Genomic DNA, 23258 nt, shown 5'->3' with positions numbered 1-23258 from the left:
CCTCCTCCTCAACTCTTTATATGTTAGGTGTTTTATTCTGTACTCTTTTATGTTTCCTTTGACTGCTTTTGTGAATAGTTTATTTTATATTTTGCCTTTAGTTAGTATTTGGTTGGTTTGCTTTGTTGTGATTTTATTTTCTCTGGTGATATCTATTTAGCCTTAGGAGTGCTTCCATCTAGAGCAGTCCCTTTAAAATACTCTGTAGAGGTGGTTTTGGGGAGGCACATTCCCTCAAGTTTTGCTTATCTGGAAACTGTTTAATCCCTCCTTCATATTTAAGTGATAATCATGCTGGATGCAGAATTCTTGGTTCAAGACCCTTTTGTTTCATTGCATTAAATATATCATGCCATTCTCTTCTGGCCTGTAAGGTTTCTGTTGAGAAGTCTGATAGCCTGATGGAGTTTTCTTTGTAGGTGATCTTTTTTCTCTCTCTGGCTGCCTTTAATACTCTGTCCTTGTCTTTGATCTTTGCCATATTAATTATTATATGTCTTGGTGTTGTCCTCCTTGGGTCCCTTGTGTTGGGAGTTCTGTGGGCTTCCACGGTCTGAGAGACTATTTCCTCCCCCAGCTTGGGGAAGTTTTCAGCAATTATTTCTTCAAAGATACTTTCTATCCCTTTTTCTCTCTCTTCTTCTTCTGGTGCCCCTGTAATGCGAATATTGTTTCATTTGGATTGGTCACACAGTTCTCTTAATATTCTTTCATTCTAGAGATCCTTTTATCTCTCTCTGCCTCAGCTTCTCTGTATTCTTGTTTTGTGATTTCTATTCCATTAAGAGTCTCTTGCACCTCATCCAGTCAGCTCTTAAGTCGTTCTATTGATTGTTTCATTTCAGTTGTCTCCCTCTGGACTTCATCCCTTAGCTCTTGCATATTTCTCTGCAGGTCCATCAGCATGGTTATGACTTTTATTTTGAATTCTTTTTCAGGACGATTGGTTATATCTATCTTGCCAGGCCCTCTCTCAGGCACTGTTTGAGTGATTTTTGACTGGATCGGGTTCTTCTGCCTTTTCATGATGATAGAAGTGATCGCTGTCAAGTGGTGCATGTGTCAGCTGGGAGAACAAAGTCCCTTCCTGCTTCCTGGTCGTCTTGTCCTTCTCCGCGGCCTGTGTGGAATACCCACACACCTGGAGCAGCCTCCAGGTTAATCCCCTGAGCTGCTGTGGGTGGGGCTGCCATTAGGGTAGCCCAGAGGCCTGGAGGGAGAGGCAGGTGTGCCGGTGTGCTCTTCTGTGACAACAGCATCCCTTCGCACCTTGCTCCGGCTTACTCTGCCTGCACTGGGCAGCTGCGCGCAGGCAGTGGCCTCTGGGTCTGTCCCAGGCATCTTCGTGCCGGGAGGAAGCTCTGGGCAGCTGCTGTGGGCGCAGCCACTGTCCAGGTGCTCCTCCACTGTGGCTGGGCCACAGAGGCTGGGGGAACGAATGACAGGCTGCTTATCGCCGTGAGGGGCTTCAGAACTGTATTGCCACCCAGGGGGCTGGGGTGCCTGAAATTCCTCAGGATTCCTTGCCTGCTGGGCTGAGTGTGCCAGGATGATTCCATCCAGGTGTGAGGCACCTGTCCTCTTAAGACTTTCAAAAAGCACTCACTTTTCTTTTGTCCCAGTGGAGCCAGCTGCAGGGACCTGCTTGCAGATTTTACTTTTCTGTTTCCCTAATATCCAGCACACCATGCAATGTGTGTCTGCGCTCCTGGTGCAGATTACTAGGGCTGGTTATTTAGCACTCCTGCACTTCCACTCCCTCCCTCCTCCAACTCCTTTCCTCCCGCCGGTGAGCTGGCGTGGGTTGAGCACTCGGGTCCCACTGGACTGCAGCTTGTATCTTATGCCCTTTGTGAGATGCTGGGTTCTCACAGATGTAGATATAGCCTACTGTTGTACTGTATCCTCTAGTATGTCTTTTAGGAATAGTTGTATTTGTTGTATTTTCAAATATATATGATTTTGGGAGGAGATTTCTGCTGCCCTACTCATGCCGCCATCTTGGCTCCTCCCTCAGAAAATTGGAAATTTTTGACCAAAACAAAAACAGATTATAAAACAGTATTTACAGGATGATATCATTTCAGTAGAAAGATATGCGCATATGTATGTATGCATAGAAAAGGATCCAGAGGACTATACAAGATGATATTAGCAGGAGTAATCTACAGGTGACAGATATACAAGGCTTTATTTTTGCTTTCTTGAATTTAGTTTTTAATTTTCTTTAATAAAGCATTACTTTAAAATATATTTTCTAATTTCCATCCCCTTTCAATAAAGCTGGCATTTAATTGGAGATAAATCACTCAAAGACAACATAAGCATATTGTAACCAGGGTTCCAGTTTAGTATAGTTGTTATAAACTCTGACTGGATTCAATACACAATTAGCTCTATGACCTTTAGCATGCTACTTAACCTGTGTCTCAGTTTCCAACTGTAAATTGTAGATAATAACAGTACATTATTTACCTAATGGGATTGCTGTGAACGTTAAGTGCAGTACTCCATAAAAAGCACAGCAGACTGTCTAGTACATAGTAAAGTACTTGATAATGTTACCTCTTACTACTATTATTTTTTTTTAATTAATCACTGAGGAAACATGACTGACAATTCTTACAGATAATGTGACTAACAGGACAGGATGTAGCAATAGTACATCAACTTCATCTCTCACTACTCTAGTCCCTTAAACTTCCCTCTTCACCCAATAGGAGCAGAAGCTGAAAGTCACCCCCAGATTTGCTAAGAGTATTACTTCATCATCACCATTGTTTCCTGTGGATGAAGGTCTATACAGTTATATATGATTTCTTTAAAAATCTATGACCATGAAATGTGGTATCTAGGAGCTGATCCCAAACTCAGTGGCATTCCATGACTGGTATCACTGGAGAAAACTTATAGATTATTTCTAATTGCAAAATAACTTCAAAGCTCTCTAGTTACATTCTTCTGAAGAGCCAAAAAACTTATGTCATATTTGAATTTTATGTCATACTTGAATTCAAATTTTCTAAGATATTGGTATTTTTCTTTCTAGAGCAGAAATGAGATAGGAACACATATAACTCACTTTCAAGAAGCCCTGCCTGAGAAGCACAATATTGGTAGGTCACGTGGAAGGCAGTATAGCACAGAGAGGACAAGTAATGACTCTACAGCTTCTTACTATGCTGACAGACAGTGACTGCAATGGGGTGGAGGTGGGGGAACTTGATAATGTGGGTGAGTGTTGAAACCACAATGCTTTCCATGTGAAACCTTCATAAGATATCAGTGATACCTTAATTAAAAAAACACTGTATGGGCATTGGGGTATAAGTGATGGGATTAAAGGTGACGGTGTGAGAGGTGAGAAAGAGACCTCCTCCCAAAACCACATATAATACGAAAATAAAATTAATACCACTAATCCTGAAAGAGCAACAGGAAAGAAGGCTGCACCAGACTGCATACACCAGAAGAAAAGAACAGATCTCACAGACCAGGGTAATGTACCAAACCCCAATCTGGGGGGACCCAAGCCCTTTCCCCAACCCAGCTCACTGGTAGGAGGAAGAGAAATGGAGCAAGGAGGGAGTGGAGGACTAGCACTGCTGAACAACCAGCCCTGGAGAACTGCTCTGGGAGCACCAACCTACAATGAATGCACGGAGCTCTGGAGATTAGAGGGTTGGAAAGCTAAGACACGCAGAATACCTGGAAAGACTTGAGATTCCAGCCGCTGGTGGAAAACTGATTTACATCCGGTTGCTCTGGGACAAAAGAAAGGCCAGCAGTCTGAGAGACTTCCTAACAGCGAGAGTGCTGCTAAAGGAACACGGATTGCACACAGCTTACTGCTCAGGAGAAAGGACAAGTTGACAAAATTTTCCAGGCACACTCTGCCCAGCAGGTTGGGAACTTTCAGGAGTTTCATGTGCTCAATCCCCCTGGCTGGTTACCCAGCTCCAAGGTCCCCAACCTTGATACACAGCCTGCTGCCATTTACTCCAGGCCAGCACTCACCTACCTCAAAAACTGGCAGTCCCTGCCCTGGCATCAGGCCAGCCAGAGGAAAGCCCCGCTTACGACAGCTACAAAAACAAAGCATAGAGCCTTGCTCCTGTGTGCTTGGCCCACTAGTTCTGGCAGTGGAGACAGGCATAGCAGCCAGGAAGAAGGAAACAGCTCTTTCCTCCCAGCCAGGTAACAGTGCCACTCCCCCGTGATCCCTAACATTGCTCCAGGGGCTGAGCAGCTCCAGAGAGGAGAGCTTCTGGGCACTAGAGGGAGCCACATAAAAATATGAAATGTCAAAAGAACATGGTTCAAACCACAATTGCACAAACACCAGAAAACAGATCAAGTGAAACTGAACTCATCAATCTTCCTGAAAGAGATTTCAAAATAAAAATCATAAACATGTTCATGGATGCAGAGAAAAATATTCCAGAACTCAGGGAAGAATTCTGGACAGAGGTTCAATTACTACGGAATACAGTATCAGAAATGAAACATACAATGGATGGATTTAAAAGCAGATTAGATACAGTGGAGGAGAAGGCAAATGGAATAGAAATTAGAGAAGAGGAATACAAAGAAACTGAGGCAGAGAGAGAACAAAGGATCTCTAGGAATAAAAGAATATTGAGAGAACTGTGACCAATCCAAATGGAAAAATATTCGCATTACAAGAGTACCAGAAGAAGTGGAGAGAGAAAAAGGGATAGAAAGTGTCTTTGAGGAGGTAATTGCTGAAAAATTCCCCAGTTTGAGGAAGGAGATAGTTTCTCAGGTCATGGAGGTACACAGATCCCTCAACACAAGGGACCCAAGAAAGACAAGACCAAGACATATAATAAATAAAATGACATAGATTAAGGATGAGGACAGACTATTAAAAGCAGCCAGAGAGAGAAATAATATCACATATAAAGGAAAACCCATCAGGGTATCACCAGACTTCCCAACAGAAACCTCACAGGCCACAAGGGAGTTGCATATATTTAATGCAACGAAGCAGTAGGGCCTCGAGCCAAGAATGCTCTACCCAGAAAGATTATCATTTAAATTTGACGGAGGATTAAACAATTTCCAGACACTCAAAAATTGAGAGAATTTACCTCCCACAAACCATCTATTCAGTGTATTTTGGAGGGACAGCTACAGATGGAAGTGTTCCTAAGGCTAAACAGACGTCACCAGAGGAAATAAAACCACAGTAAAGAAAAGTAGAACAATTAATTACTAAGCTGATGCAAAATTAAATCAACTATCCCCAAAGTCAGTCAAGAGATAGACAGAGTACAGAATGTGATACCTAATATATAAAGAATGGAGGAGGAAGAAAAAGGAGGGAAAATAAAAAAAGAACCTTTAGATTGTGTTTGTAATAGCATGCTAAGTGAGTTAAGTTATACTGTTAGATACTAAGGTAGTTACCCTTGAAACTTTGGTAACCATGAATCTAAAGACTGCAATAGAAATAAGTACATACCTATTGATAATCACCCTAAATGTAAATGTTCTGAAGTCACCAATCAAAAGACATAGAGTCACTGAATGGATAAAAAAAAAACACCCATCTATATGTTGCCTACAAGACACTCACTTCAAACCCAAACACATATACAGACTAAAGTGAAGGGATGGAAAAAGATATTTCATGCAACTAATAGGGAGAAAAAAGCAGGAGTTGCAGTACCTCTATCAGACAAAATAGACTTCAAAACAAAGAAAGTAACAAGAGACAAAGAAGGATACATAATGATAAAGGGGTCAGTCAACAAGAGGATATAACCGTTATAAATATCTATGCACCCAACACAAGAGCACCTACATATGTGAAACAAATACTAACAGAATTGAAGGGGGAAACAGAATGCAATGCATTCATTTCAGGTGACTTCAATACTCCACTCACTCCAAAGGACAAATCAACCAGACAGAAAACAAGTAGGGAAACAGGGGCCCTGAACAACATATTAGAACAGATGGACCTAACAGACATCTACAGAACTCTATACCCCAAAGCAGCAGGATACACATTCTTCTCAAGTGCACATGGAACATTTTCAAGAATAGATCAGATACTAGGCCACAAAAAGAGCCTCAGTAAATTCAAAAAGATTGAAATTGTACCAACCAGCTTCTCAGACCACAAAGATATGAAACTAGAAATAAATTATGCAAAGAAAACGAAAAATCCCACAAACACATGGAGGCTCAACAAATCCTAAATAACCAATGAATCAATGACCAAATAAAAACAGAGATCAAGCAATATATGGAGACAAATGACAACAATAATTCAACACCGCAATATCTGTGGGACACAGCAAAGGCCGTGCTAAGAGGGAAGTACATTGCAATACACGTCAACCTCTGGAAAGAAGAACAATCACATATGAACAGTCTAAACTCACTATTAACGAAATTAGAAAAAGAACAACAAATGACGCCAAAAGTCAGTAGAAGGAGAGACATAATAAAGATTAGACCATAAATAAATAAAATTGAGAAGAATAAAACAACAGAAAGAATCAATGAAAGCAGGAGCTGGTTCTTCAAGAAAATAAACAAAATAGATAAACCCCTAGCCAGACTTAGCAAGAAAAAAAGAGAATCTACACACATAAACACAATCAGAAATAAGAAAGGAAAAATCACTACAGACATCACAGAAAACAAAGAATTATGAAAGGATACTATGAAAAATTATATTCTAACAAACTGGATAACCTAGAAGAAATGGACAACTTTTTAGAAAAACACAACCTTCCAAGGCAGACCCAGGAAGAAAAACAAAATCTGAACAGACCAATTATCAGCAACAAAATTGAACGGGTAAGCAAAAAACTACCTAGGAACAAAACATCTGGACTACATGGTTTTATCACTGAATTTTATCAAACATCTAGTGATGACCTAATACCCATTCTCCTTAAAGCTTTCCAAAAAGTAGAAAAGTAGAGAATACTTCCAAACTCATTCTATGAGGCCAGCTTCACTCTAATACCAAAACCAGGCAAAGATACCACACACACAAAAAAATCACAGACCAATATCCCTGATGAACATAGATGCAAAAATACTCAACAAAACATTAGCAAACCAAATTCAAAAATATATCAAAAAGATAATCCTTCATGATCAAGTAGAACTTATTCCAGGGATGCAAAGATGATACAACTTTTGAAAATCCATCATCATCATCATCCACCATATCAAGAAAAAGAGAGACAAAAAACACATGATCATCTCCATAGATGCTGAAAAAGCATTCGACAAAATTCAACATCCATTTATGATAAAAACTCTCAACAAAATGGGTACAGAGGACCCAATGCTGAAAAAGCATTCGACAAAACTCAACATCCATTTATGATAAAAACTCTCAACAAAATGGGTACAGAGGACCCATGTAATAAAAGCCATAATGACAAACCCACAGCGAACATCATACTTAACAGCGAGAAGCTAAAAGCCTTTCCTTTAAGATCGGGAACAAGACAAGGATGCCCACTCTCTGCACTTTTATTCAACGTAGTTCTGGAGGTCCTTGCCATGGCAATCAGACAAAACCAAGAAATAAAAGGCATCCAGACTGGAAACAAAGAAGTTAAAACTGTCCCTGTTTGCAGATAACATGAGATGGTACATAAAAAACCATAAAGAATCCACTCCAAAACTACTAGATCTAATATCTGAATTCAGAAAAGTTGTAGGATACAAAGTTAATAGACAGAAATCTGTTGCATTCCTATACACTAATGATGAACTAGCAGAAAGAGAAATCTAGAAAACAATTCCATTCACAATTGCATCAAAAAGAATAAAATACCTAGGAAAAAAAACCTAACGAAGCAAGTGAAAGACCTATACCCTGAAAACTACAAGACACTCATGAGAGAAATTAAAGAAGATACCAATAAATGGAAATACATCACGTGCTCATGGATAGGAAGAATTAATGTTGTCAAAATGGCCATCCTGCCTAAAGCAATCCACAGATTCAATGCAATTCCTATCAAAATTCAAACAGCATTCTTCAGCAAACTAGAGCAAATAGCTCTAAAATTCATATGGAATCACAAAAGGCCCCGAATAGCCAAAGCAATCCTGAGAAGGAAGAATAAAGCTGGTGGGATTACGCTCCCCGACTTCAAGCTCTACTACAAAGCCACAGTAATCAAGACAATTTGGTACTGGCACAAGAACAGACCCACAGACCAGTGGAACAGACTACAGAGCCCAGATATAAACCCAAGCATATATGGTCAATTAATATATGATAAAGGAGCCATGGACATACAATGAGGAAATGACAGCCTCTTCAACAGCTGGTGTTGGCAAAACTGGACAGCTACATGTAAGAGAATGAAACTGGATTACTGTATAACCCCATACATAAAAGTAAACTCGAAATGGATCAAAGACCTTAATGAAACCATAAAACTCTTAGAAGACAACATAGGCAAAAATCTCCTGAATATAAGTATGAGCAATTTTTTCCTGGATGCATCTCCTTGGGCAAGGGAAACAAAAGGAAAAATGAACAATTGGGACTATATCAAGCTGAAAAGCTTCTGTACAGCAAAGGACACCATCAATAGAACAAAAAGGTACCCTACAGTATGGGAGAATATATTCATAAATGACAGATCCGATAAAGGGTTGACATCCAAAATATATAAAGAGCTCACGCACCTCAACAACCAAAAAAGCAAATAACCCAATTAAAAAATTGGGTGGGGGATTTGAACAGACAATTCTCCAAAGAAGAAATTCAGATGGCCAACAGGTACATGAAAAGATGCTCCACATTGCTAATTATCAGGGAAATGCAAATTAAAACCACAATGATGAGATATCACCTCACACCAGTTAGGATGGACAGCATGGAAAAGGCTAAGAACAACAAATGCCGGTCAGTATGTGGAGAAAGGGGTACCCTCCGCCACTGCTGGTGGGAATGTAAACTAGTGCAACCATTGTGGAAAGCAATATGGAGGTTCCTCAAAAAACTCAAAATAGAAATACCATTTGACCCAGGAATTCCACTCCTACGAATTTACCTAAAGAAAACAACTTCTCAGATTCAAAAAGACGTATGCACCCCTATGCTTACTGCAGTGCTATTTACAATAGCCAAGATATGGAAGCAACCTAAGTGTCCATCAATAGATAAATGGATAAAGAACAGATGGACCTAATAGACATCTACAGAACTCTATACCCTAAAGCAGCAGGATACACATTCTTCTCAAGAGCACATGAGATATATACAATGTAATACTATTCAACCATAAGAAACAAACAAATCCTACCATTTGCAACAACATGGATGGAGCTAGCAGGTATTATGATCAGTGAAATAAGTCAGCCAGAGAAAGACAAAGTACCATAGGATTTCCCTCATTTGTGGAGTATAACAACAAAGCATAACTGAAGGAACAAAACAGCAGCAGACTCACAAACTCCAAGAAGGGACTAATGGTTACCAAAGGGGAGGGGTGGGAGAGAGTGAGGAGGAAGGGAGAAGGGGATTGAGGGGTATTATGATTAGTACACATGGTGTGGTGGGGGACCATGGGGAAGACAGTGCAGCACAGAGAAGACAAATAGTGACTCTGTGGCATCTTACTACACTGATGGACAGCAACTGCAATGGAGTGGGGGAGGGGGGACTGGATAATATGGGTGAATGTAGTAACCACAATGTTTTTCAGGTGAAATCTTTGTACGAGTGTATATCAATAATATCTTAATAAAAAAAAAGAATTGTTAAATACAGGCATTCATGGAATTGGGGGAAAAAAGAAAGAAGCCCTGCCTAAGTGAACTTAATCACTCTCTCCTCCTAAAGCAGTAACTACTACCTTAAACCCCAGCTAGAGAAGATCCTATGCTCGGTTTATGTACATATAAATAATAGCAATTACAGATTATTCTCAAATGAAGTCATTAAGCAAACATGCTTGAAAGCATAAAATGTTGGCTATTTTATATTTTGAGCATTTATTTTAAGAATTAAAGAGAAAATTGTGATGGCATTTCAAATGCTGTAACATGTATTTTAGGATAAAAAAGGTTTAAAGAAATCACACTACTCTAAGAGGTACAAGACTCAACTAGGGGGCTAACCTGTTTCCAACTGGACTTCAAACAGGAATTCAGCTTATAGTTGATAAAACTGATTACAATCTTTGTTTGGTTGACAGTGTGATAGTGTGGTGGTGATGTGGATTTACAACCACATTTTAAGTATGCAGAACAAACTGACCTTACCTGGCATGCCACAAACAAGCAGAGAAAATGTCAGTATCCATACAACCAGATGGCCACCACATTGTACATTAGTTATCAAAATTAAGATGCTCTCATGCAGTCTTTAATGGTCTTTCTTCCCAAATGTTCAACTAAATATTAATAATAAGGCTCAGAAATATATCAATCACTAGCTGATCTTATATAAAATAAAAAGTCAAAACACAGTGGTCTACAATGAGACCTTTATGTTCCCACCAAGCCATAACTACTTTCTTAGGGTGTTATTTTCAAAAGTCTTTATCATAAAGCTTAGAAAATGATTCAACCAGTGTTTCATCTATACTCTAGAAAATATGCAGTACTTCTGGAAAAGTCTATTTTCTATTCCTGCCTACCCATCACACCCACTAGATTTCTTAGCACCTAAAACTAAATCCTAAATTTGAGAAAGAGGCCCTCTCTCATTCTATACTGTGGCAATCACTTCACTTGGTTTTAGATGACCTCCAGTTAACACTTCTTAGGAATGTAACTGTCCCTTTAATCTTTATCACCAGTGAAGAATTAGGCTACTCATTCCTGGAGCTAATCCTAAACTCGGCCAGTCTCTATTTAACTTTGGGTTCAAGGAGTGACAAGGCGTATCTGAACCAATATATTCATTTTCCTAGACGAGGAAAATGAGTCCAAAGAGGTAACATGAATTGGCTGTGGTCACATATCTAATTAGTGGCAGATGTCAGAAACGAGTTTTAGTATTGTGAATTTGACTCAATATAAATTACCCACAATGACAACATATCCACAATCACTTAAGAAATCGATCAGTGGAGAACTGATTTTGGAACATTGGCTGGCTGAGAAGCAAATGGAAACTGGCACTGTCTCCTTCCAGGCTGCTGATCACACTTCAACCCATGGCTCCTCCATGAGCTACAGGCATGAGTTTTGTAACAGCAGGGCATGCAAAAAAATCCTCAGGCAGTTATACCACTGCTTACACAGTCTTTGCAATAAGAGCCAACAACTTTGGGAATGACTTGGCAACCAAAAACTGCCTTGCAGTATCATCAACCAAGTTTCTTATAATGGTATTCAACTCACCATTGCTTAACTCACAATTTCCTAATCCAACAAATGGATATTCTTTTTCATATGGTCTCAAACTGGACAAATTACTCAATGTGCTATGTGGCTTTAAAGATTTAGATTTAACCCAGTCTTTCCCACCAACAACTTTTTTGAGGACAATTCTTGGTTACATGGGACTACCCAGTATATTGCAGAAGGTATAGAACCATTGGTCCTAAATCCGCTAAATGCAAGGACAACAGCCCCCCCACCTTTATCCATGATTTCACTTTGTGCAGTCAACAGAAGCTTGGAAACAGATGATCCTCCTCCTGATGTATGGTCAGAAGGTCAATAGTAGCCTAATGCTACATCGCAATGCCTATGTCATTTACCTCAGTTCATCTCATCCATAGGCATTTTATCATCCCACATTACAAGAATAAGGGTGAGTTCGGTACAATAAGATATTTTGAGAGAGAAAAACACCTATAAGGTGTTTGACTCATGTAACTTTATTACAGTACATTGTTATAATTGTTCTATTTTATTATTAGTTACTGTTATTAATCTCTTACTGTTCCTAATTTATAAATTAAACTCATAGCTATGTATGTATAAGAAAAAATATAGTATGTATAGGGTTCAGTACTATCCGCAGTTTCAGGCATCCACTGGGGGTCTTGGAACATATCCAACTTGGATAAGAGAGGACTACTATAGTCCCACCAGTCACAACCCCCACATATTTACAAATGACAAGGTAAGGTACCACCACCAGTATTAGCCTTCAGGTCAACCATTAAGTGAACTATAAAGTAATAAGAAATATTAAATAAAGACAAAGACCTGACCCCATGTGGCTAACACTAAATACTGCCCTCTATTCCTCTTTTCAGCCCAGAGATTAGATTATAACAGTTGACCCTTGAACAACATGGGTTTGAACTACGTGGGTTTGAACTGTGAGAGTCCACTTATACATGGATTTTTTCAATAAATATTTTGGAAAAATTTTTGAAGATCTGCAATACTTTGTAAAAACATTTTTATTTCTCCAGCTTCTTTTATTTTAAGAATATGGTATTTAATACATTTAACATATAAAATATGTGTCTATCAACTGTTTATGTTATTGGTAAGGCTTCCAATCAACAATACACTATTAGTTACATGTGGATTTTTGATTGTGTGGTGTGAGGTTAATGCCCCAATGCCTGTGCTGTTCAAAGATCCAAAGGATTAATACTTTCTTTGTTAACTGCTTAAAACCTACCTTGAACCAGTTATGTAATTAGACACTTATGTGGTCAGTAGTAAAGTAGAAAAGTTACTGAAATGCAATCAGGGTATCTGACTTTGAATTCCAGTTATGTAGCTATTTACTCCTTAAGCAAGTTATTTCACCCTCTTTAGGCCTCAGTTTTCTTACCTATTTAAATAAAAGGCATTAGGCTAAACTATCTCTCTGGTTCATCTTAGTTCTAGAAATTTTCTACATACAACATAATTAACTTGCTTAATCCTTTTCTCTCCACCTCCACATAGCCAAGTGGGAGTGACCATGACACTCACTACCTTATTTTACAGAAGAAAGGACCCAAAAGCCCCAGTGATAACAATATGACAAGACAGTCACATTCGCCAGACCCAGTATGGGATTTTACTACAGAGTCCGTATCTTGAATATATAAAAAGTAGCTGAATTATTTTATGATCCATTAATAATAGGAGCACCAAGATAATAACAGCAGCAATAGTCACCCTAACTTATCTTTATCTAGGCTAGACCTATAATCTCAACCCTGGCTGTATATTAGAATCACCTGATAGCTTTTTAAAACTAATGCCCTTGCACCAAGACAACATTAAATGAATCAGAATCTCTGGGATGGGGCTCATTTCTTAAGGCTCCTCAAGTAATTCTGATGCACAGTGAAAACCAAGAACCAGTAATTCAGACTTTTTAATCCAAGAAATGCAAAGCAAATGACCAAAAGTTAGTGCATCGCACCCTTGTATAATCAAACATCAGTAAATACAAATAATCCAGTGTTACTATTTACTGACATTATATAGAGAATTGTTTCTAGAGAGAAAAAGCTCTAGAGAAACCCTCTAGTTTCTAGCACAGGTCTTTGAGGACTGACCCTGCCGGAAACAGAACATAACTTCCTGACAAGACAAAGCAATTCAAAGCAAGATTACTACAACTACACTCACCCTTCCAAAAGTCTTACCAATCATGAAGATAGTTAAAACGTTAGGTCCAAGTAGTATAGAGACTGAAATTCCTCAACCTAACTCTCAATCTCTAAATCTCACTAAAAGACCTAGCATGTAGGAAGAACAGGAACAAGTGGAGAGGAACATTTGGGAGATTTTCAAAACCTGCACTCCAGGCAAAATATGTCATTTCCCACTTACTCAAAGCTTTAAGTCCAGTGATACAGGAAAAGGTGAAGCAATCTCAGCTAAAATTATAATTGGTCTTTTCAGAACAAAATTGGTGAACCCACAGGACGGGTTCAATAAATAAAATATTTAAACTTCTCTGTCTTACCTCATGTGTAAGGCCAAGCCATCCTGTAGGGCAGAGATCCCCAAATCAGAGAGTGTATCTGAGCCGACAGAAGCTGGCGACAGAGAGCCCTCCTTCTCCTCCAGTAAGTCCAGCTTTACCAGGTTGCTGATCTCATCCTCTGAATTATCTTCAGACACAGAGCCAATTATGAATCGAGAGTGCTGGTTCAGCTCCAGAGGTTTAGCTAAGGGGGATGGTTCAGCCATTATTCCTTCAAAATGAGCTCTCAGAGCTATGGGGAAAATGAAGAGTCAGTGAGAAAAGCAGGTTATGGATAACAACCTGTTTCTGAAGACAGCCACAGGTTATACCTAATATACCACACCACAGCTGGCACTTGAAGTAAGGCAGAGTTTGAGAATTAGTTTCCTTGGCTATTCTATTTCAGGGCCCTTATTTTCTACAAGGGATAGAAATTCAGATTATGGCAACCATACCTAAAAATTTAAACCAATTCCCTTTTCCTCAAAGAAATCTCTCTCAAAAAACTTGTAAGCCATTCCCAAATGTCCAAGAGATAATTATCATTAATGGAGAAACTTTTACAGTATGTGAAAGCTGATTTTTGTAATATCGTAATTTGGGTTTTTAGTATTTGGGAGAATGTGGGGTAAGGGTTGGGGAGAGTGATAGTCATATAAAACTGAGTGTTTGCAGTAAACTACATATCTCATCTGGTTCCAAACCATACTGTGAGAGGCTGTGAATTTTACATAAATGCATTTATGTATAAATATGCCTCCATAAAATATTATACAACTATATAGTATATATACATAAATATGTGTATATTTATGTACACATATGTAAAGCAAGCCATATATTTTATATATATATATATATATATACAAGAAAAGGTGAAGCAATCTCGGCTAAAATTATTCTTGCTCTTTTCAGAACAAAATCGGTGCGCGCGCGCACACACACACAGTTTGCTATACAGCAAACTCCAGGTGGGTATTTTTTAATTAAAAACAAAAAATCTTTAATTGTCCCCATGATTTTTTCTTAAATTACAGCTGTTAAAAATTCACACACAAAAAATGTCTGCTTTTTGGTCTAATGTCCTGACACTGACAAGGAGAAAGTGAACCTACTATACATCACAAATAATCTATAATTAAAATAATGGAGGTGTCATCTCAATTAAGTATAAGTTTTCCAGATGTAGGGCTTTACTAATCAGGATTAGACACTGGTAATCACTAGCAAACTAATTAACAAAGACCAAAACATAGTTCAAAGCCCACAACAGTAATAAAAACCTAAATTAAATGAAACAGTAATTATTCTGTCACTCCAAAATTCTATAAAAAACTTTAAAACTGTATATCAACTACTACCAAACAGCCTGTAGCCTGATCAACATTCTAATGCAGAGAATAATATTCCCAGTCCTGATTTTGAGGAGCTCTAAGAGATGGTATATCAACTGATAATAATAAATTTATTACTAATAAATTTATATGTTGTAGACCACTTTGAGGTACAAAAGTAGGTAGAGAGTAGTGTTCTTTGACATTAGGTAACAAAATATCAAGATTTAAATATGTTTGGGAATCACCACTAAACATGCTTAAATTATATATACACAATTATTTGTGTGTTATTTGTGAATCAGTTTGTTCATTTACAAAAACAAAACAGTATTTGTAAATGTTAGAGCAGAAGTTCTAAAAGACTGTGGTTCCTAGACCAGCAGCAGCAGCACCCAGGAGCCTGTTAAAAGTATAAATTTTGGGGTTCTACCCAGGACCAACTGAATCAGAACCTACAGGTTAGGGCCCAATAATCTACATTTTAGCAATTGTTTAAGTTTGAGAACCACTGTGCTAGGAGAATAAAACAGTAATAACAAATTGCCAGAAATGCTAAAAAATACCTACAGACATTTCCTAAAAGTGAGTTGGAGATTGCTTCAGCTAAAATTTTGAAATATAGAATCAAATATAAAAGTATTATGCAACAGAACTTGATGTGCAAATTTACTATACATTTCACACTTGCAATATTAGGTTTCTTTAAAAACAATTTTTTTTAATGTCTCCAAGTTTTATAGGGAGGCTCACTTTCAGAACCTTAAAAAAGTAAACCCAAATCATTTAAAAAGAGAAAAGAAAGAAGGAGGGGAAAAAAGGGAGAGAAGGAGGCAGGTAGAGAGCGGGGGCAAAGTTCTAACAGATTGACCACTCTGAAGAACCAAAAGGTACAGCGGCAAAACAGCTACTTCTTTCAATATTTTAGAGAAGTGAATAATCAAGTTTAAAAACAGTAAATTAAAAAAAAATTCCAAACTCCTTCTCAACTAACACAGAAAATAATGGCTGTCTTCTTCACAACAGAAATAAATACGGCACTGAGGCAGTTTCTAACTTAGAGTCTGACCAAAGTTAAATGATTACACAAAAAAATAAAATTCATGAGAATGAAGCATTCCATGATCCCATGGGAGAACAAGAAATGATTAGCTAATAAATGGAAGGTTCCATAAGATCAACTCCAAATTTTTCTTTCCTAGCTAAGAATAACACAAAGGCAGCCTTCTCTAAAAGGCTGCAAAGACTGGAAGCACATCAAGTGTTTCAACAGCTAACGAACCTGTCCACCAGCCAGCAACTCCACTAAGTGGTATTCTTAGGTGCAATTCTACAAACCACCAGAAAAGAGAGGTCATGTATGGAAAATCACTGAGTAGCTGCCCAGACACTCTAGAAGCTACTCTACTGCCTGTCACATTTCCATTGCTTCTAGTACTGAATTAAAGACAAACAGTGGTGGAATACTACACTGTCTGACTTGTTCACTTACGGTTATCTCCCCTAAATCTGTCTATGTTCTTTTGTGGAAGGCAACTGTTAAGAAAAAAAGCCTACAGCTTAATATCTTAGCATGTGAACATAAAACTTTTAAAAATGTTATCATACTGTAAACTGAAAGAGCATTATTTGTAACTGACCTTTTATAATTCTTACTGTCTGAGCAGATATCCACCTCCAAAAAGAACTAAAGAGAGAAAGACAGAGAGAGAGATTTGAAATGTGTGTGTTTTTAAAAGAAATACAAATTTTATCAATTCCTGTTTTGCTCAACATAGTACAAAACTAATACACAAAGTATCATTTTTCTGGACAACTCTATTATTTAACTTGGAGCATAAAGTTCAGTTGTTTATTCATATCAGTAAATCAAAAGCACAGTAAATGAAAATCAAATACATTCAAAATTTTATTATTCATCAAACTATTAAACAATAATCCAAGCTTACCATTTCACAAGGTGCCTTTTCCAATTGCATAGTTCGATGAACACATTCCAATCTATGATTTCCAGTATTTCATCAAAAAGGAGGCAGTGGGGAGAAGAGAAGCACTAGATTCTCTACAACTCAGTCAGGCTCTGATTATGTTTCCAAATGGTTACACCCATCCACCAAGGCCGGGAGGCAGGGGAGAGGACAGATCTTTTATTTATACTAAGTCCCTAAATTCTAAGGGACCAATGAAGTCTCTAGCTACTTCCTAAACCCTGGGTTTCTTTCTATGCCCAACAATTTAAATGTACCCAGGGTAGAAATTCTCAACTTTGACTGTGTATAACAATCACCTACAGAAATTTTTTAAAACATTTATGTATAAACTCTACCCCAGATGAACTAACAATCGCTGCTACAGGCCCACAGATCTGAATATTAAATATGTACAATTAATTGACACTGACACAAATCCAGGCTTGAGAACCACCAGCCTAGGGGAGAGCAGAAAACAGAAGGAAAGACCTGTTAACACAGGTAGGGAAATCTAGAACTTCTAAGCAAGGACCCCAAATGACAAGTGACAGAATTGGGGACAGTGTGGGTATGTTAACTGGGAAAGTAGGATTTGTGAGCTAGTATTATTCCTTACAATTGTGGTAGGGAAGGAAGATGAGAAGAGAAAGGAAAAAGTAGTTTGGACCAGATGTAACCAAAGATGCAGTGGGGCTGGAATCAAAACCTAGGACCCAAGATCAAACTCTGACTCTCTGCCAAGTATACAGATAGTGCTAATTTGAACAAGCCACTTAATGTCTCCAAGCCTCCTTATCTGTAAAAATTTTAAAAATGGTCATATATACCTCATGGGACTGCTGTGAGAACTGAGAGTATATAGAAAGGGTCATGTAAACTATGATGCACTACACCAGTGTTGCTCAAACTTTGGGTTACCACCAAGCAGAATACTAAGCAATCATTTAGTGGGTTACAGTCAACATTTTGAAAATGAAATAGAATAGAAAATGTTAAGAGTGTACCATATTTTATAAGGATAAATACTGTTCTGTTAATTTTTGTATCAGTTATATATACACATCATATCAATGACATCTTATTGAGAGTGGTGTCAAAAAAAGTCTTAAAGTCACACTCCTCACTCTCTTGCTCCCTCCACTTTATACCCTCACTAGAGAGTAAACACAGTGAGTTAATATGTAAACCAGTAATTCTTAAACTTTCTTAGGTCAAGACACTATTAGAAATCTGATAAAAATCTACGGATGCTTTCCCGACAAAAATTAAACCTCACACAAAATTTTGTTTGCACACCATTTTGGAATCCCTAAAGCTTTGCCATGAATTAGGTTAAGACCTCTCTCTCTAGAAAGGGAACAAAGAAGGAGTTGACCTCTGGGAAAGGCTCATATAGTGGCTATCTTATCACCTCCAAAATGAGGCCTTTCCCCAGATACAGGTGTAGGATATTCTGCTTATCCAAATGAAATTCTTCTTCATTATATCAAATTATTGGCAATGTCAAATTCTCTTTTATTAAAAAAAATAGTATGTTCTTGAACTCTTATTTGGAGACTCTTGAAAATAATTACAGAAGGCTCCCTAACTATAAACTATGATCCTGAAAATGGGGTAAAGCTAATTATAGGTAATACCCTTATAAGAGTCAGCCTCCATTTCAGAGATTCAGATATAGTTCTCTAAATAAAATAGAGCAGATTTTACCAAACTTACTTAACACGTTTTCCTTGAACTCAAGTGACAGTGTATTTTCCAAGCAATTCTAATAAAGAGGCAGCAACTAGTTTTCATAGCCACTGATAAAAGTATCAAGGCTAGCACAACACATCCTTGCCTTTTAAGCCATAGTAACGTCATTTAAGTTTTTTCATAAAGAATCATTGAATTTGCCTTTTTCATTTTTGTTATTTTGTTAACTTTTAAATAGTTTTTTTATATTAATTTACTATCCATAAGAGAGTTACAGAGTTTTAAAGCCAAATTTCATTTTCCCACAAGTTTTAAATTTTAAAATAACAAGCATTCGTGTTCCACATAGTGAGCTGGATGATGTATATTCAAAGGCAAAAAAGATTTGGTCCCTGGCGAGGTGCCTATAGACATCTAAAGGAAAATTACAGTAGCATAGTAATTTCTAGGTGTGGAAACACAAGAGAAGGGTACTTTAGCCAAACTTAGAGGTGGTAATTGTGAGGACAAGGATAAAGGAAAACTTCCTGGAGTGGGAAGGTATTAGCAATGAAGAACTGGAGAAGTAAGCAAGAAGGGACAGGAAGGAACATTCCACAAAAAAGGAGCAAGTGAATAAAGACCACATGGTAGAATATGATGACTTGTGAGAAAAAAAATACCAGATCTGAATAGCTGTAAGAGTTTGAGGTCATTTCCTTCAAAAGCCAGTTTAAGATTTTGAGGTTTTTCCTTTTTGTAAAATAGGAGCATACTTCTTTAGGGAATAGCAGTCAGAGAAAATAATATGGCACAATTGTCTATCCTGTTCCTTCTCAGTCCAGGGATATAGATTACTTTTTAAGGATGAAGTTGTTACAAGCTTTTAAGATATCTCTAAAAAGTCTTACAAAACTTCTGGGTAAAGATGGTGGGTTGAAAACATATCCACTTTTGCTCCTGCCTGAAATCCCACTAAGACAAAAATAAGTTTTTAAAAGGCATAATCTACAAAAAGACTGTTTCCTCCTACCCACCCCCAAAAAAGGCAGAGCAGACAAAAGCAAGATAATTTAAATTTTCTAGAAAAACAGATGGAAGAGTAAATGACCTACTGCAAACCCAAGAAAACTGAATCATAAGTCATCTGTGGTAAACTTAGAATCAATACAATTTATATGATAGAATCTCCAAAATGTTCAAGAAGTGGAAGTGAATGATAGAGCTCAATAAAGAGGACTGCTTGAAATTCTGTTTCAGAAGTTTCAGATTCTTAGATTTTCTTTCCAAGTAGTAAGGCTAGGTGCCTGCTGCTCTACCATCCTGAAAACAGATGGATTTATTCTCTATAGTGGGTTAAACAGGGTTTCTAGGCAGGAGATACCAGCAACAATAAAGGGGAGGGCAACATACTGAAAATGGAAAGACAGAGTAAACATTGACTAACACCTTGCAGTCTTCTTTCCCTAATTTTCAACTCCCATGGGGGATATTAGAAGATCTTTCTTTGCAGAATCTAGCCAGACCAAGGGAATAAAACCTCAAGTAGTAACATGCACTTCATTAATTAAAATGCCCAGCCAGATGATGTGTTTAATGCAATGAAGCAGAATGGCCTTGAACCAAGAATACTTCATCCGGCAAGATTATCATTTAAATTTGAAGGAGGGATGAAACAAGTTCAGATAAGCAAAAGCTGAGAGAATTTACCTCCCACAAATCATCTCTACAGTGTATCTTGGAGGGACTGCTATAGATGGAAGTATTCCTAAGGTTTAATAGCTAAAACCACAGTAAAGAAAGTAGAACAGTTAATTACTAAGCAAATGCAAAATTAAATCAACTATCTCCAAAGTCAATCAAGGGATAGACAAAGACTACAAAATATGATACCTAATATATAAAGAATGGAGGAGGAAGAAAAAGGAGGAGAAAAAGAAAAGAACCTTTAGATTGTGTTTGTAATAGCATATTAAGTGAGTTAAGTTAGACTTATATAGTAAGGAAGTTAACCTTGAACCTTTGGTAACCACAAATCTAAAGCTTGCAATGGCAATAAGTACATACCTATCGATAATCACCATAAACATAAATGGTCTGAATGCACCAATCAAAAGACACAGAGTCACTGAATGGACAAAAAAACAAGACCCATCTACATGCTGCCTAGAAGAGACTCATGATAAACCCAAAAACATACACAGACTAAAAGTGAAGGGATGGAAAAAGATATTTCATGCAACTAACAGGGAGAAAAAAGCAGGTGTTGCAGTACTGGTATCAGACAAAATAGACTTCAAAACAAATCAATCCTTGTATTGATTCTAAGTTTACCACAGATGACTTATGATTCAGTTTTCTGGGTTTGCATAGGTCATTTACTCCTCCATCTGCTTTTCTAGAAAATTAAAATTATCTTGCTGTTGTCTCCTCTGCCTTTTTGGGGGGTGGGAGTGGGATAGGAAGAAACAGTCTTTTTGTAGATTATGCCTTTTAAAAACTTGTTTTTACATTACAGAATGATAAAGGGGTCAATCCAACAAGAAGATATAACCATTATAAATAACTATGTGCCCAACACAGGAGCACCTACATATGTAAAACACATACTAACAGAATTAAAACGGGAAATAGAATGCAACGCATTCATTCTAGGAGACTTTAACACTCCACTCACTCTGAAGGATAGAGGAACCAGACAGAAAATTAGTAAGGACACAGAAGCACTGAACAACACATTAGAACAGATGGACCTAACAGACATCTACATAACTCTACATGCAAAAGCAGCAGAACACACATTCTTCTCAAGTGCACATGGAACATTTTCAAGAATAGACCATATACTGGACCATAAAAAGAGCCTCGGTAAATTCAAAAAGATTGAAATTGTACCAACCACTTTCTCAGACCACAAAGATATGAAACTAGAAATAAAATAAGCAAAGAAAATGAAAAATCCCACAAACACATGGAGGCTTCACAACATGCTCCTAAATAACCGATGGCTCAATGACCAAATAAAAACAGAAATCAAGATATATATGGAGACAAATGACAACAATAATTCAACACCACAAAATCTGTGGGACGCTGCAAAGGCTGTGCTAAAGGGAAAGTATACTGCAATACAGGCCTACCTCAGGAAAGAAGAACAATCCCATATGAACACTCTAAAGTCACAATTAATGAAAATAGAAAAAGAAGAACAAATGAGGCCCAAAGCCAGTAGAAAGTGGGACATAATAAAGACTACAGCAGAAACAAAATCGAGAAAAATAAAACAATAGAAAGAATCAATGAAAGCAAGAGCTGGTTCTTCGAGAAAATAAACAAAATAGATAAACCCCTACCCAGACTTACCAAGAAAAAAAAAGAGTTTACACAAATAAACTGAATCAGAAATGAGAAAGGAAAAATCACTATGGACACCACAGAAATACAAAGAATTATTAGAGAACACTATGAAAAATTACATGACAAGAAACTGGTTAACCTAGAAGAAATGGACAAATTTCTAGAAAAACACAACCTTCCAAGGCTGACCCAGGAAGAAACAGAAAATCTGAACAAACCAATTGCCAGCAACGAAATTGAATTAGTGATCAAAAGACTACCTAAGAATAAAATCCCTGGACTAGATGGCTTCACTGCTGAATTTTATCAAACATTTAGTGAAGACCTAATACCCATTCTCCTTAAAGCTTTCCAAAGAATAGAAGAGGGAAGGAATACTTCCAAACTCATACTATGAGACCATCCTCACTCTAATACCAAAACCTGGCAAAGACACCACAAAAAAAGAAAATTACAGACCAATATCCCTGATGAACGTAGATGCAAAAATACTCAACAAAATATTAGCAAACCAAATTCAAAAATACATCAAAAAGATCATCCATCATGATCAAGTTGGATTTATTCCAGGGACACAAGGATGGTACAACATTCAAAAATCCATCAACATCATCCACCACATCAACAAAAAGGACAAAAACCACATGATCATCTCCATAAATGCTGAAAATCGTTTGACAAAACTCAACATTCATTCATGATAAAAACTCTCAACAAAATGGGTATGGAGGGAAAGTACCTCAACAAAATAAAGCCCATATACGACAAACCCACAGCCAACATTATACATAACAATGAGAAGCTGAAAGCTTTTCCTTTAAGATTGGGAACAAGACAAGGATGCCCACTCTCCTCCTTTCTATTCAACATAGTACTGGAGGTCCTAGCCACAGCAATCAGACAACACAAAGGAATAAAAGGCATCCATATTGTCAAGGAAGAAGTTAAACTGTTCCTGTTTGCAGATAACATGATATTGTACATAAAAAACCCTAAAGAATCCACTCCAAAACTACTAGATCTAAT

General features: G+C 37.6%; 1 protein-coding gene across 11 annotated transcripts in view; it reads right to left on the bottom strand.

Moving 5' to 3' along the window:
* Positions 1–23258, bottom strand: part of ACACA (acetyl-CoA carboxylase alpha) — a 305940-nt gene that overhangs the window by 223671 nt on the left and 59011 nt on the right. For 7 of the 11 annotated variants that reach the window (XM_036911058.2, XM_036911069.2, XM_036911059.2 and 4 more), the window contains 2 exons: positions 16875–16921; positions 13898–14150 (listed from right to left, as the gene is read on the bottom strand). In XM_036911058.2, the coding sequence (XP_036766953.2) occupies positions 13898–14150; positions 16875–16921 (300 nt within the window). Of the gene's footprint in view, positions 1–13897; positions 14151–16874; positions 16922–17183; positions 17347–23258 lie in introns of those variants that run through there. The other 4 variants (XM_036911062.2, XM_036911065.2, XM_057501252.1 and 1 more) reach the window with 2 other exon arrangements.

This window comes from Manis pentadactyla, chromosome 4, assembly GCF_030020395.1.
Source record: "Manis pentadactyla isolate mManPen7 chromosome 4, mManPen7.hap1, whole genome shotgun sequence".
Classification (NCBI taxonomy): Eukaryota; Metazoa; Chordata; class Mammalia; order Pholidota; family Manidae; genus Manis; species Manis pentadactyla.
The sequence above is the reverse complement of the archived record's forward strand: the minus strand, read 5'-3'. Positions and strand labels throughout refer to the sequence as shown.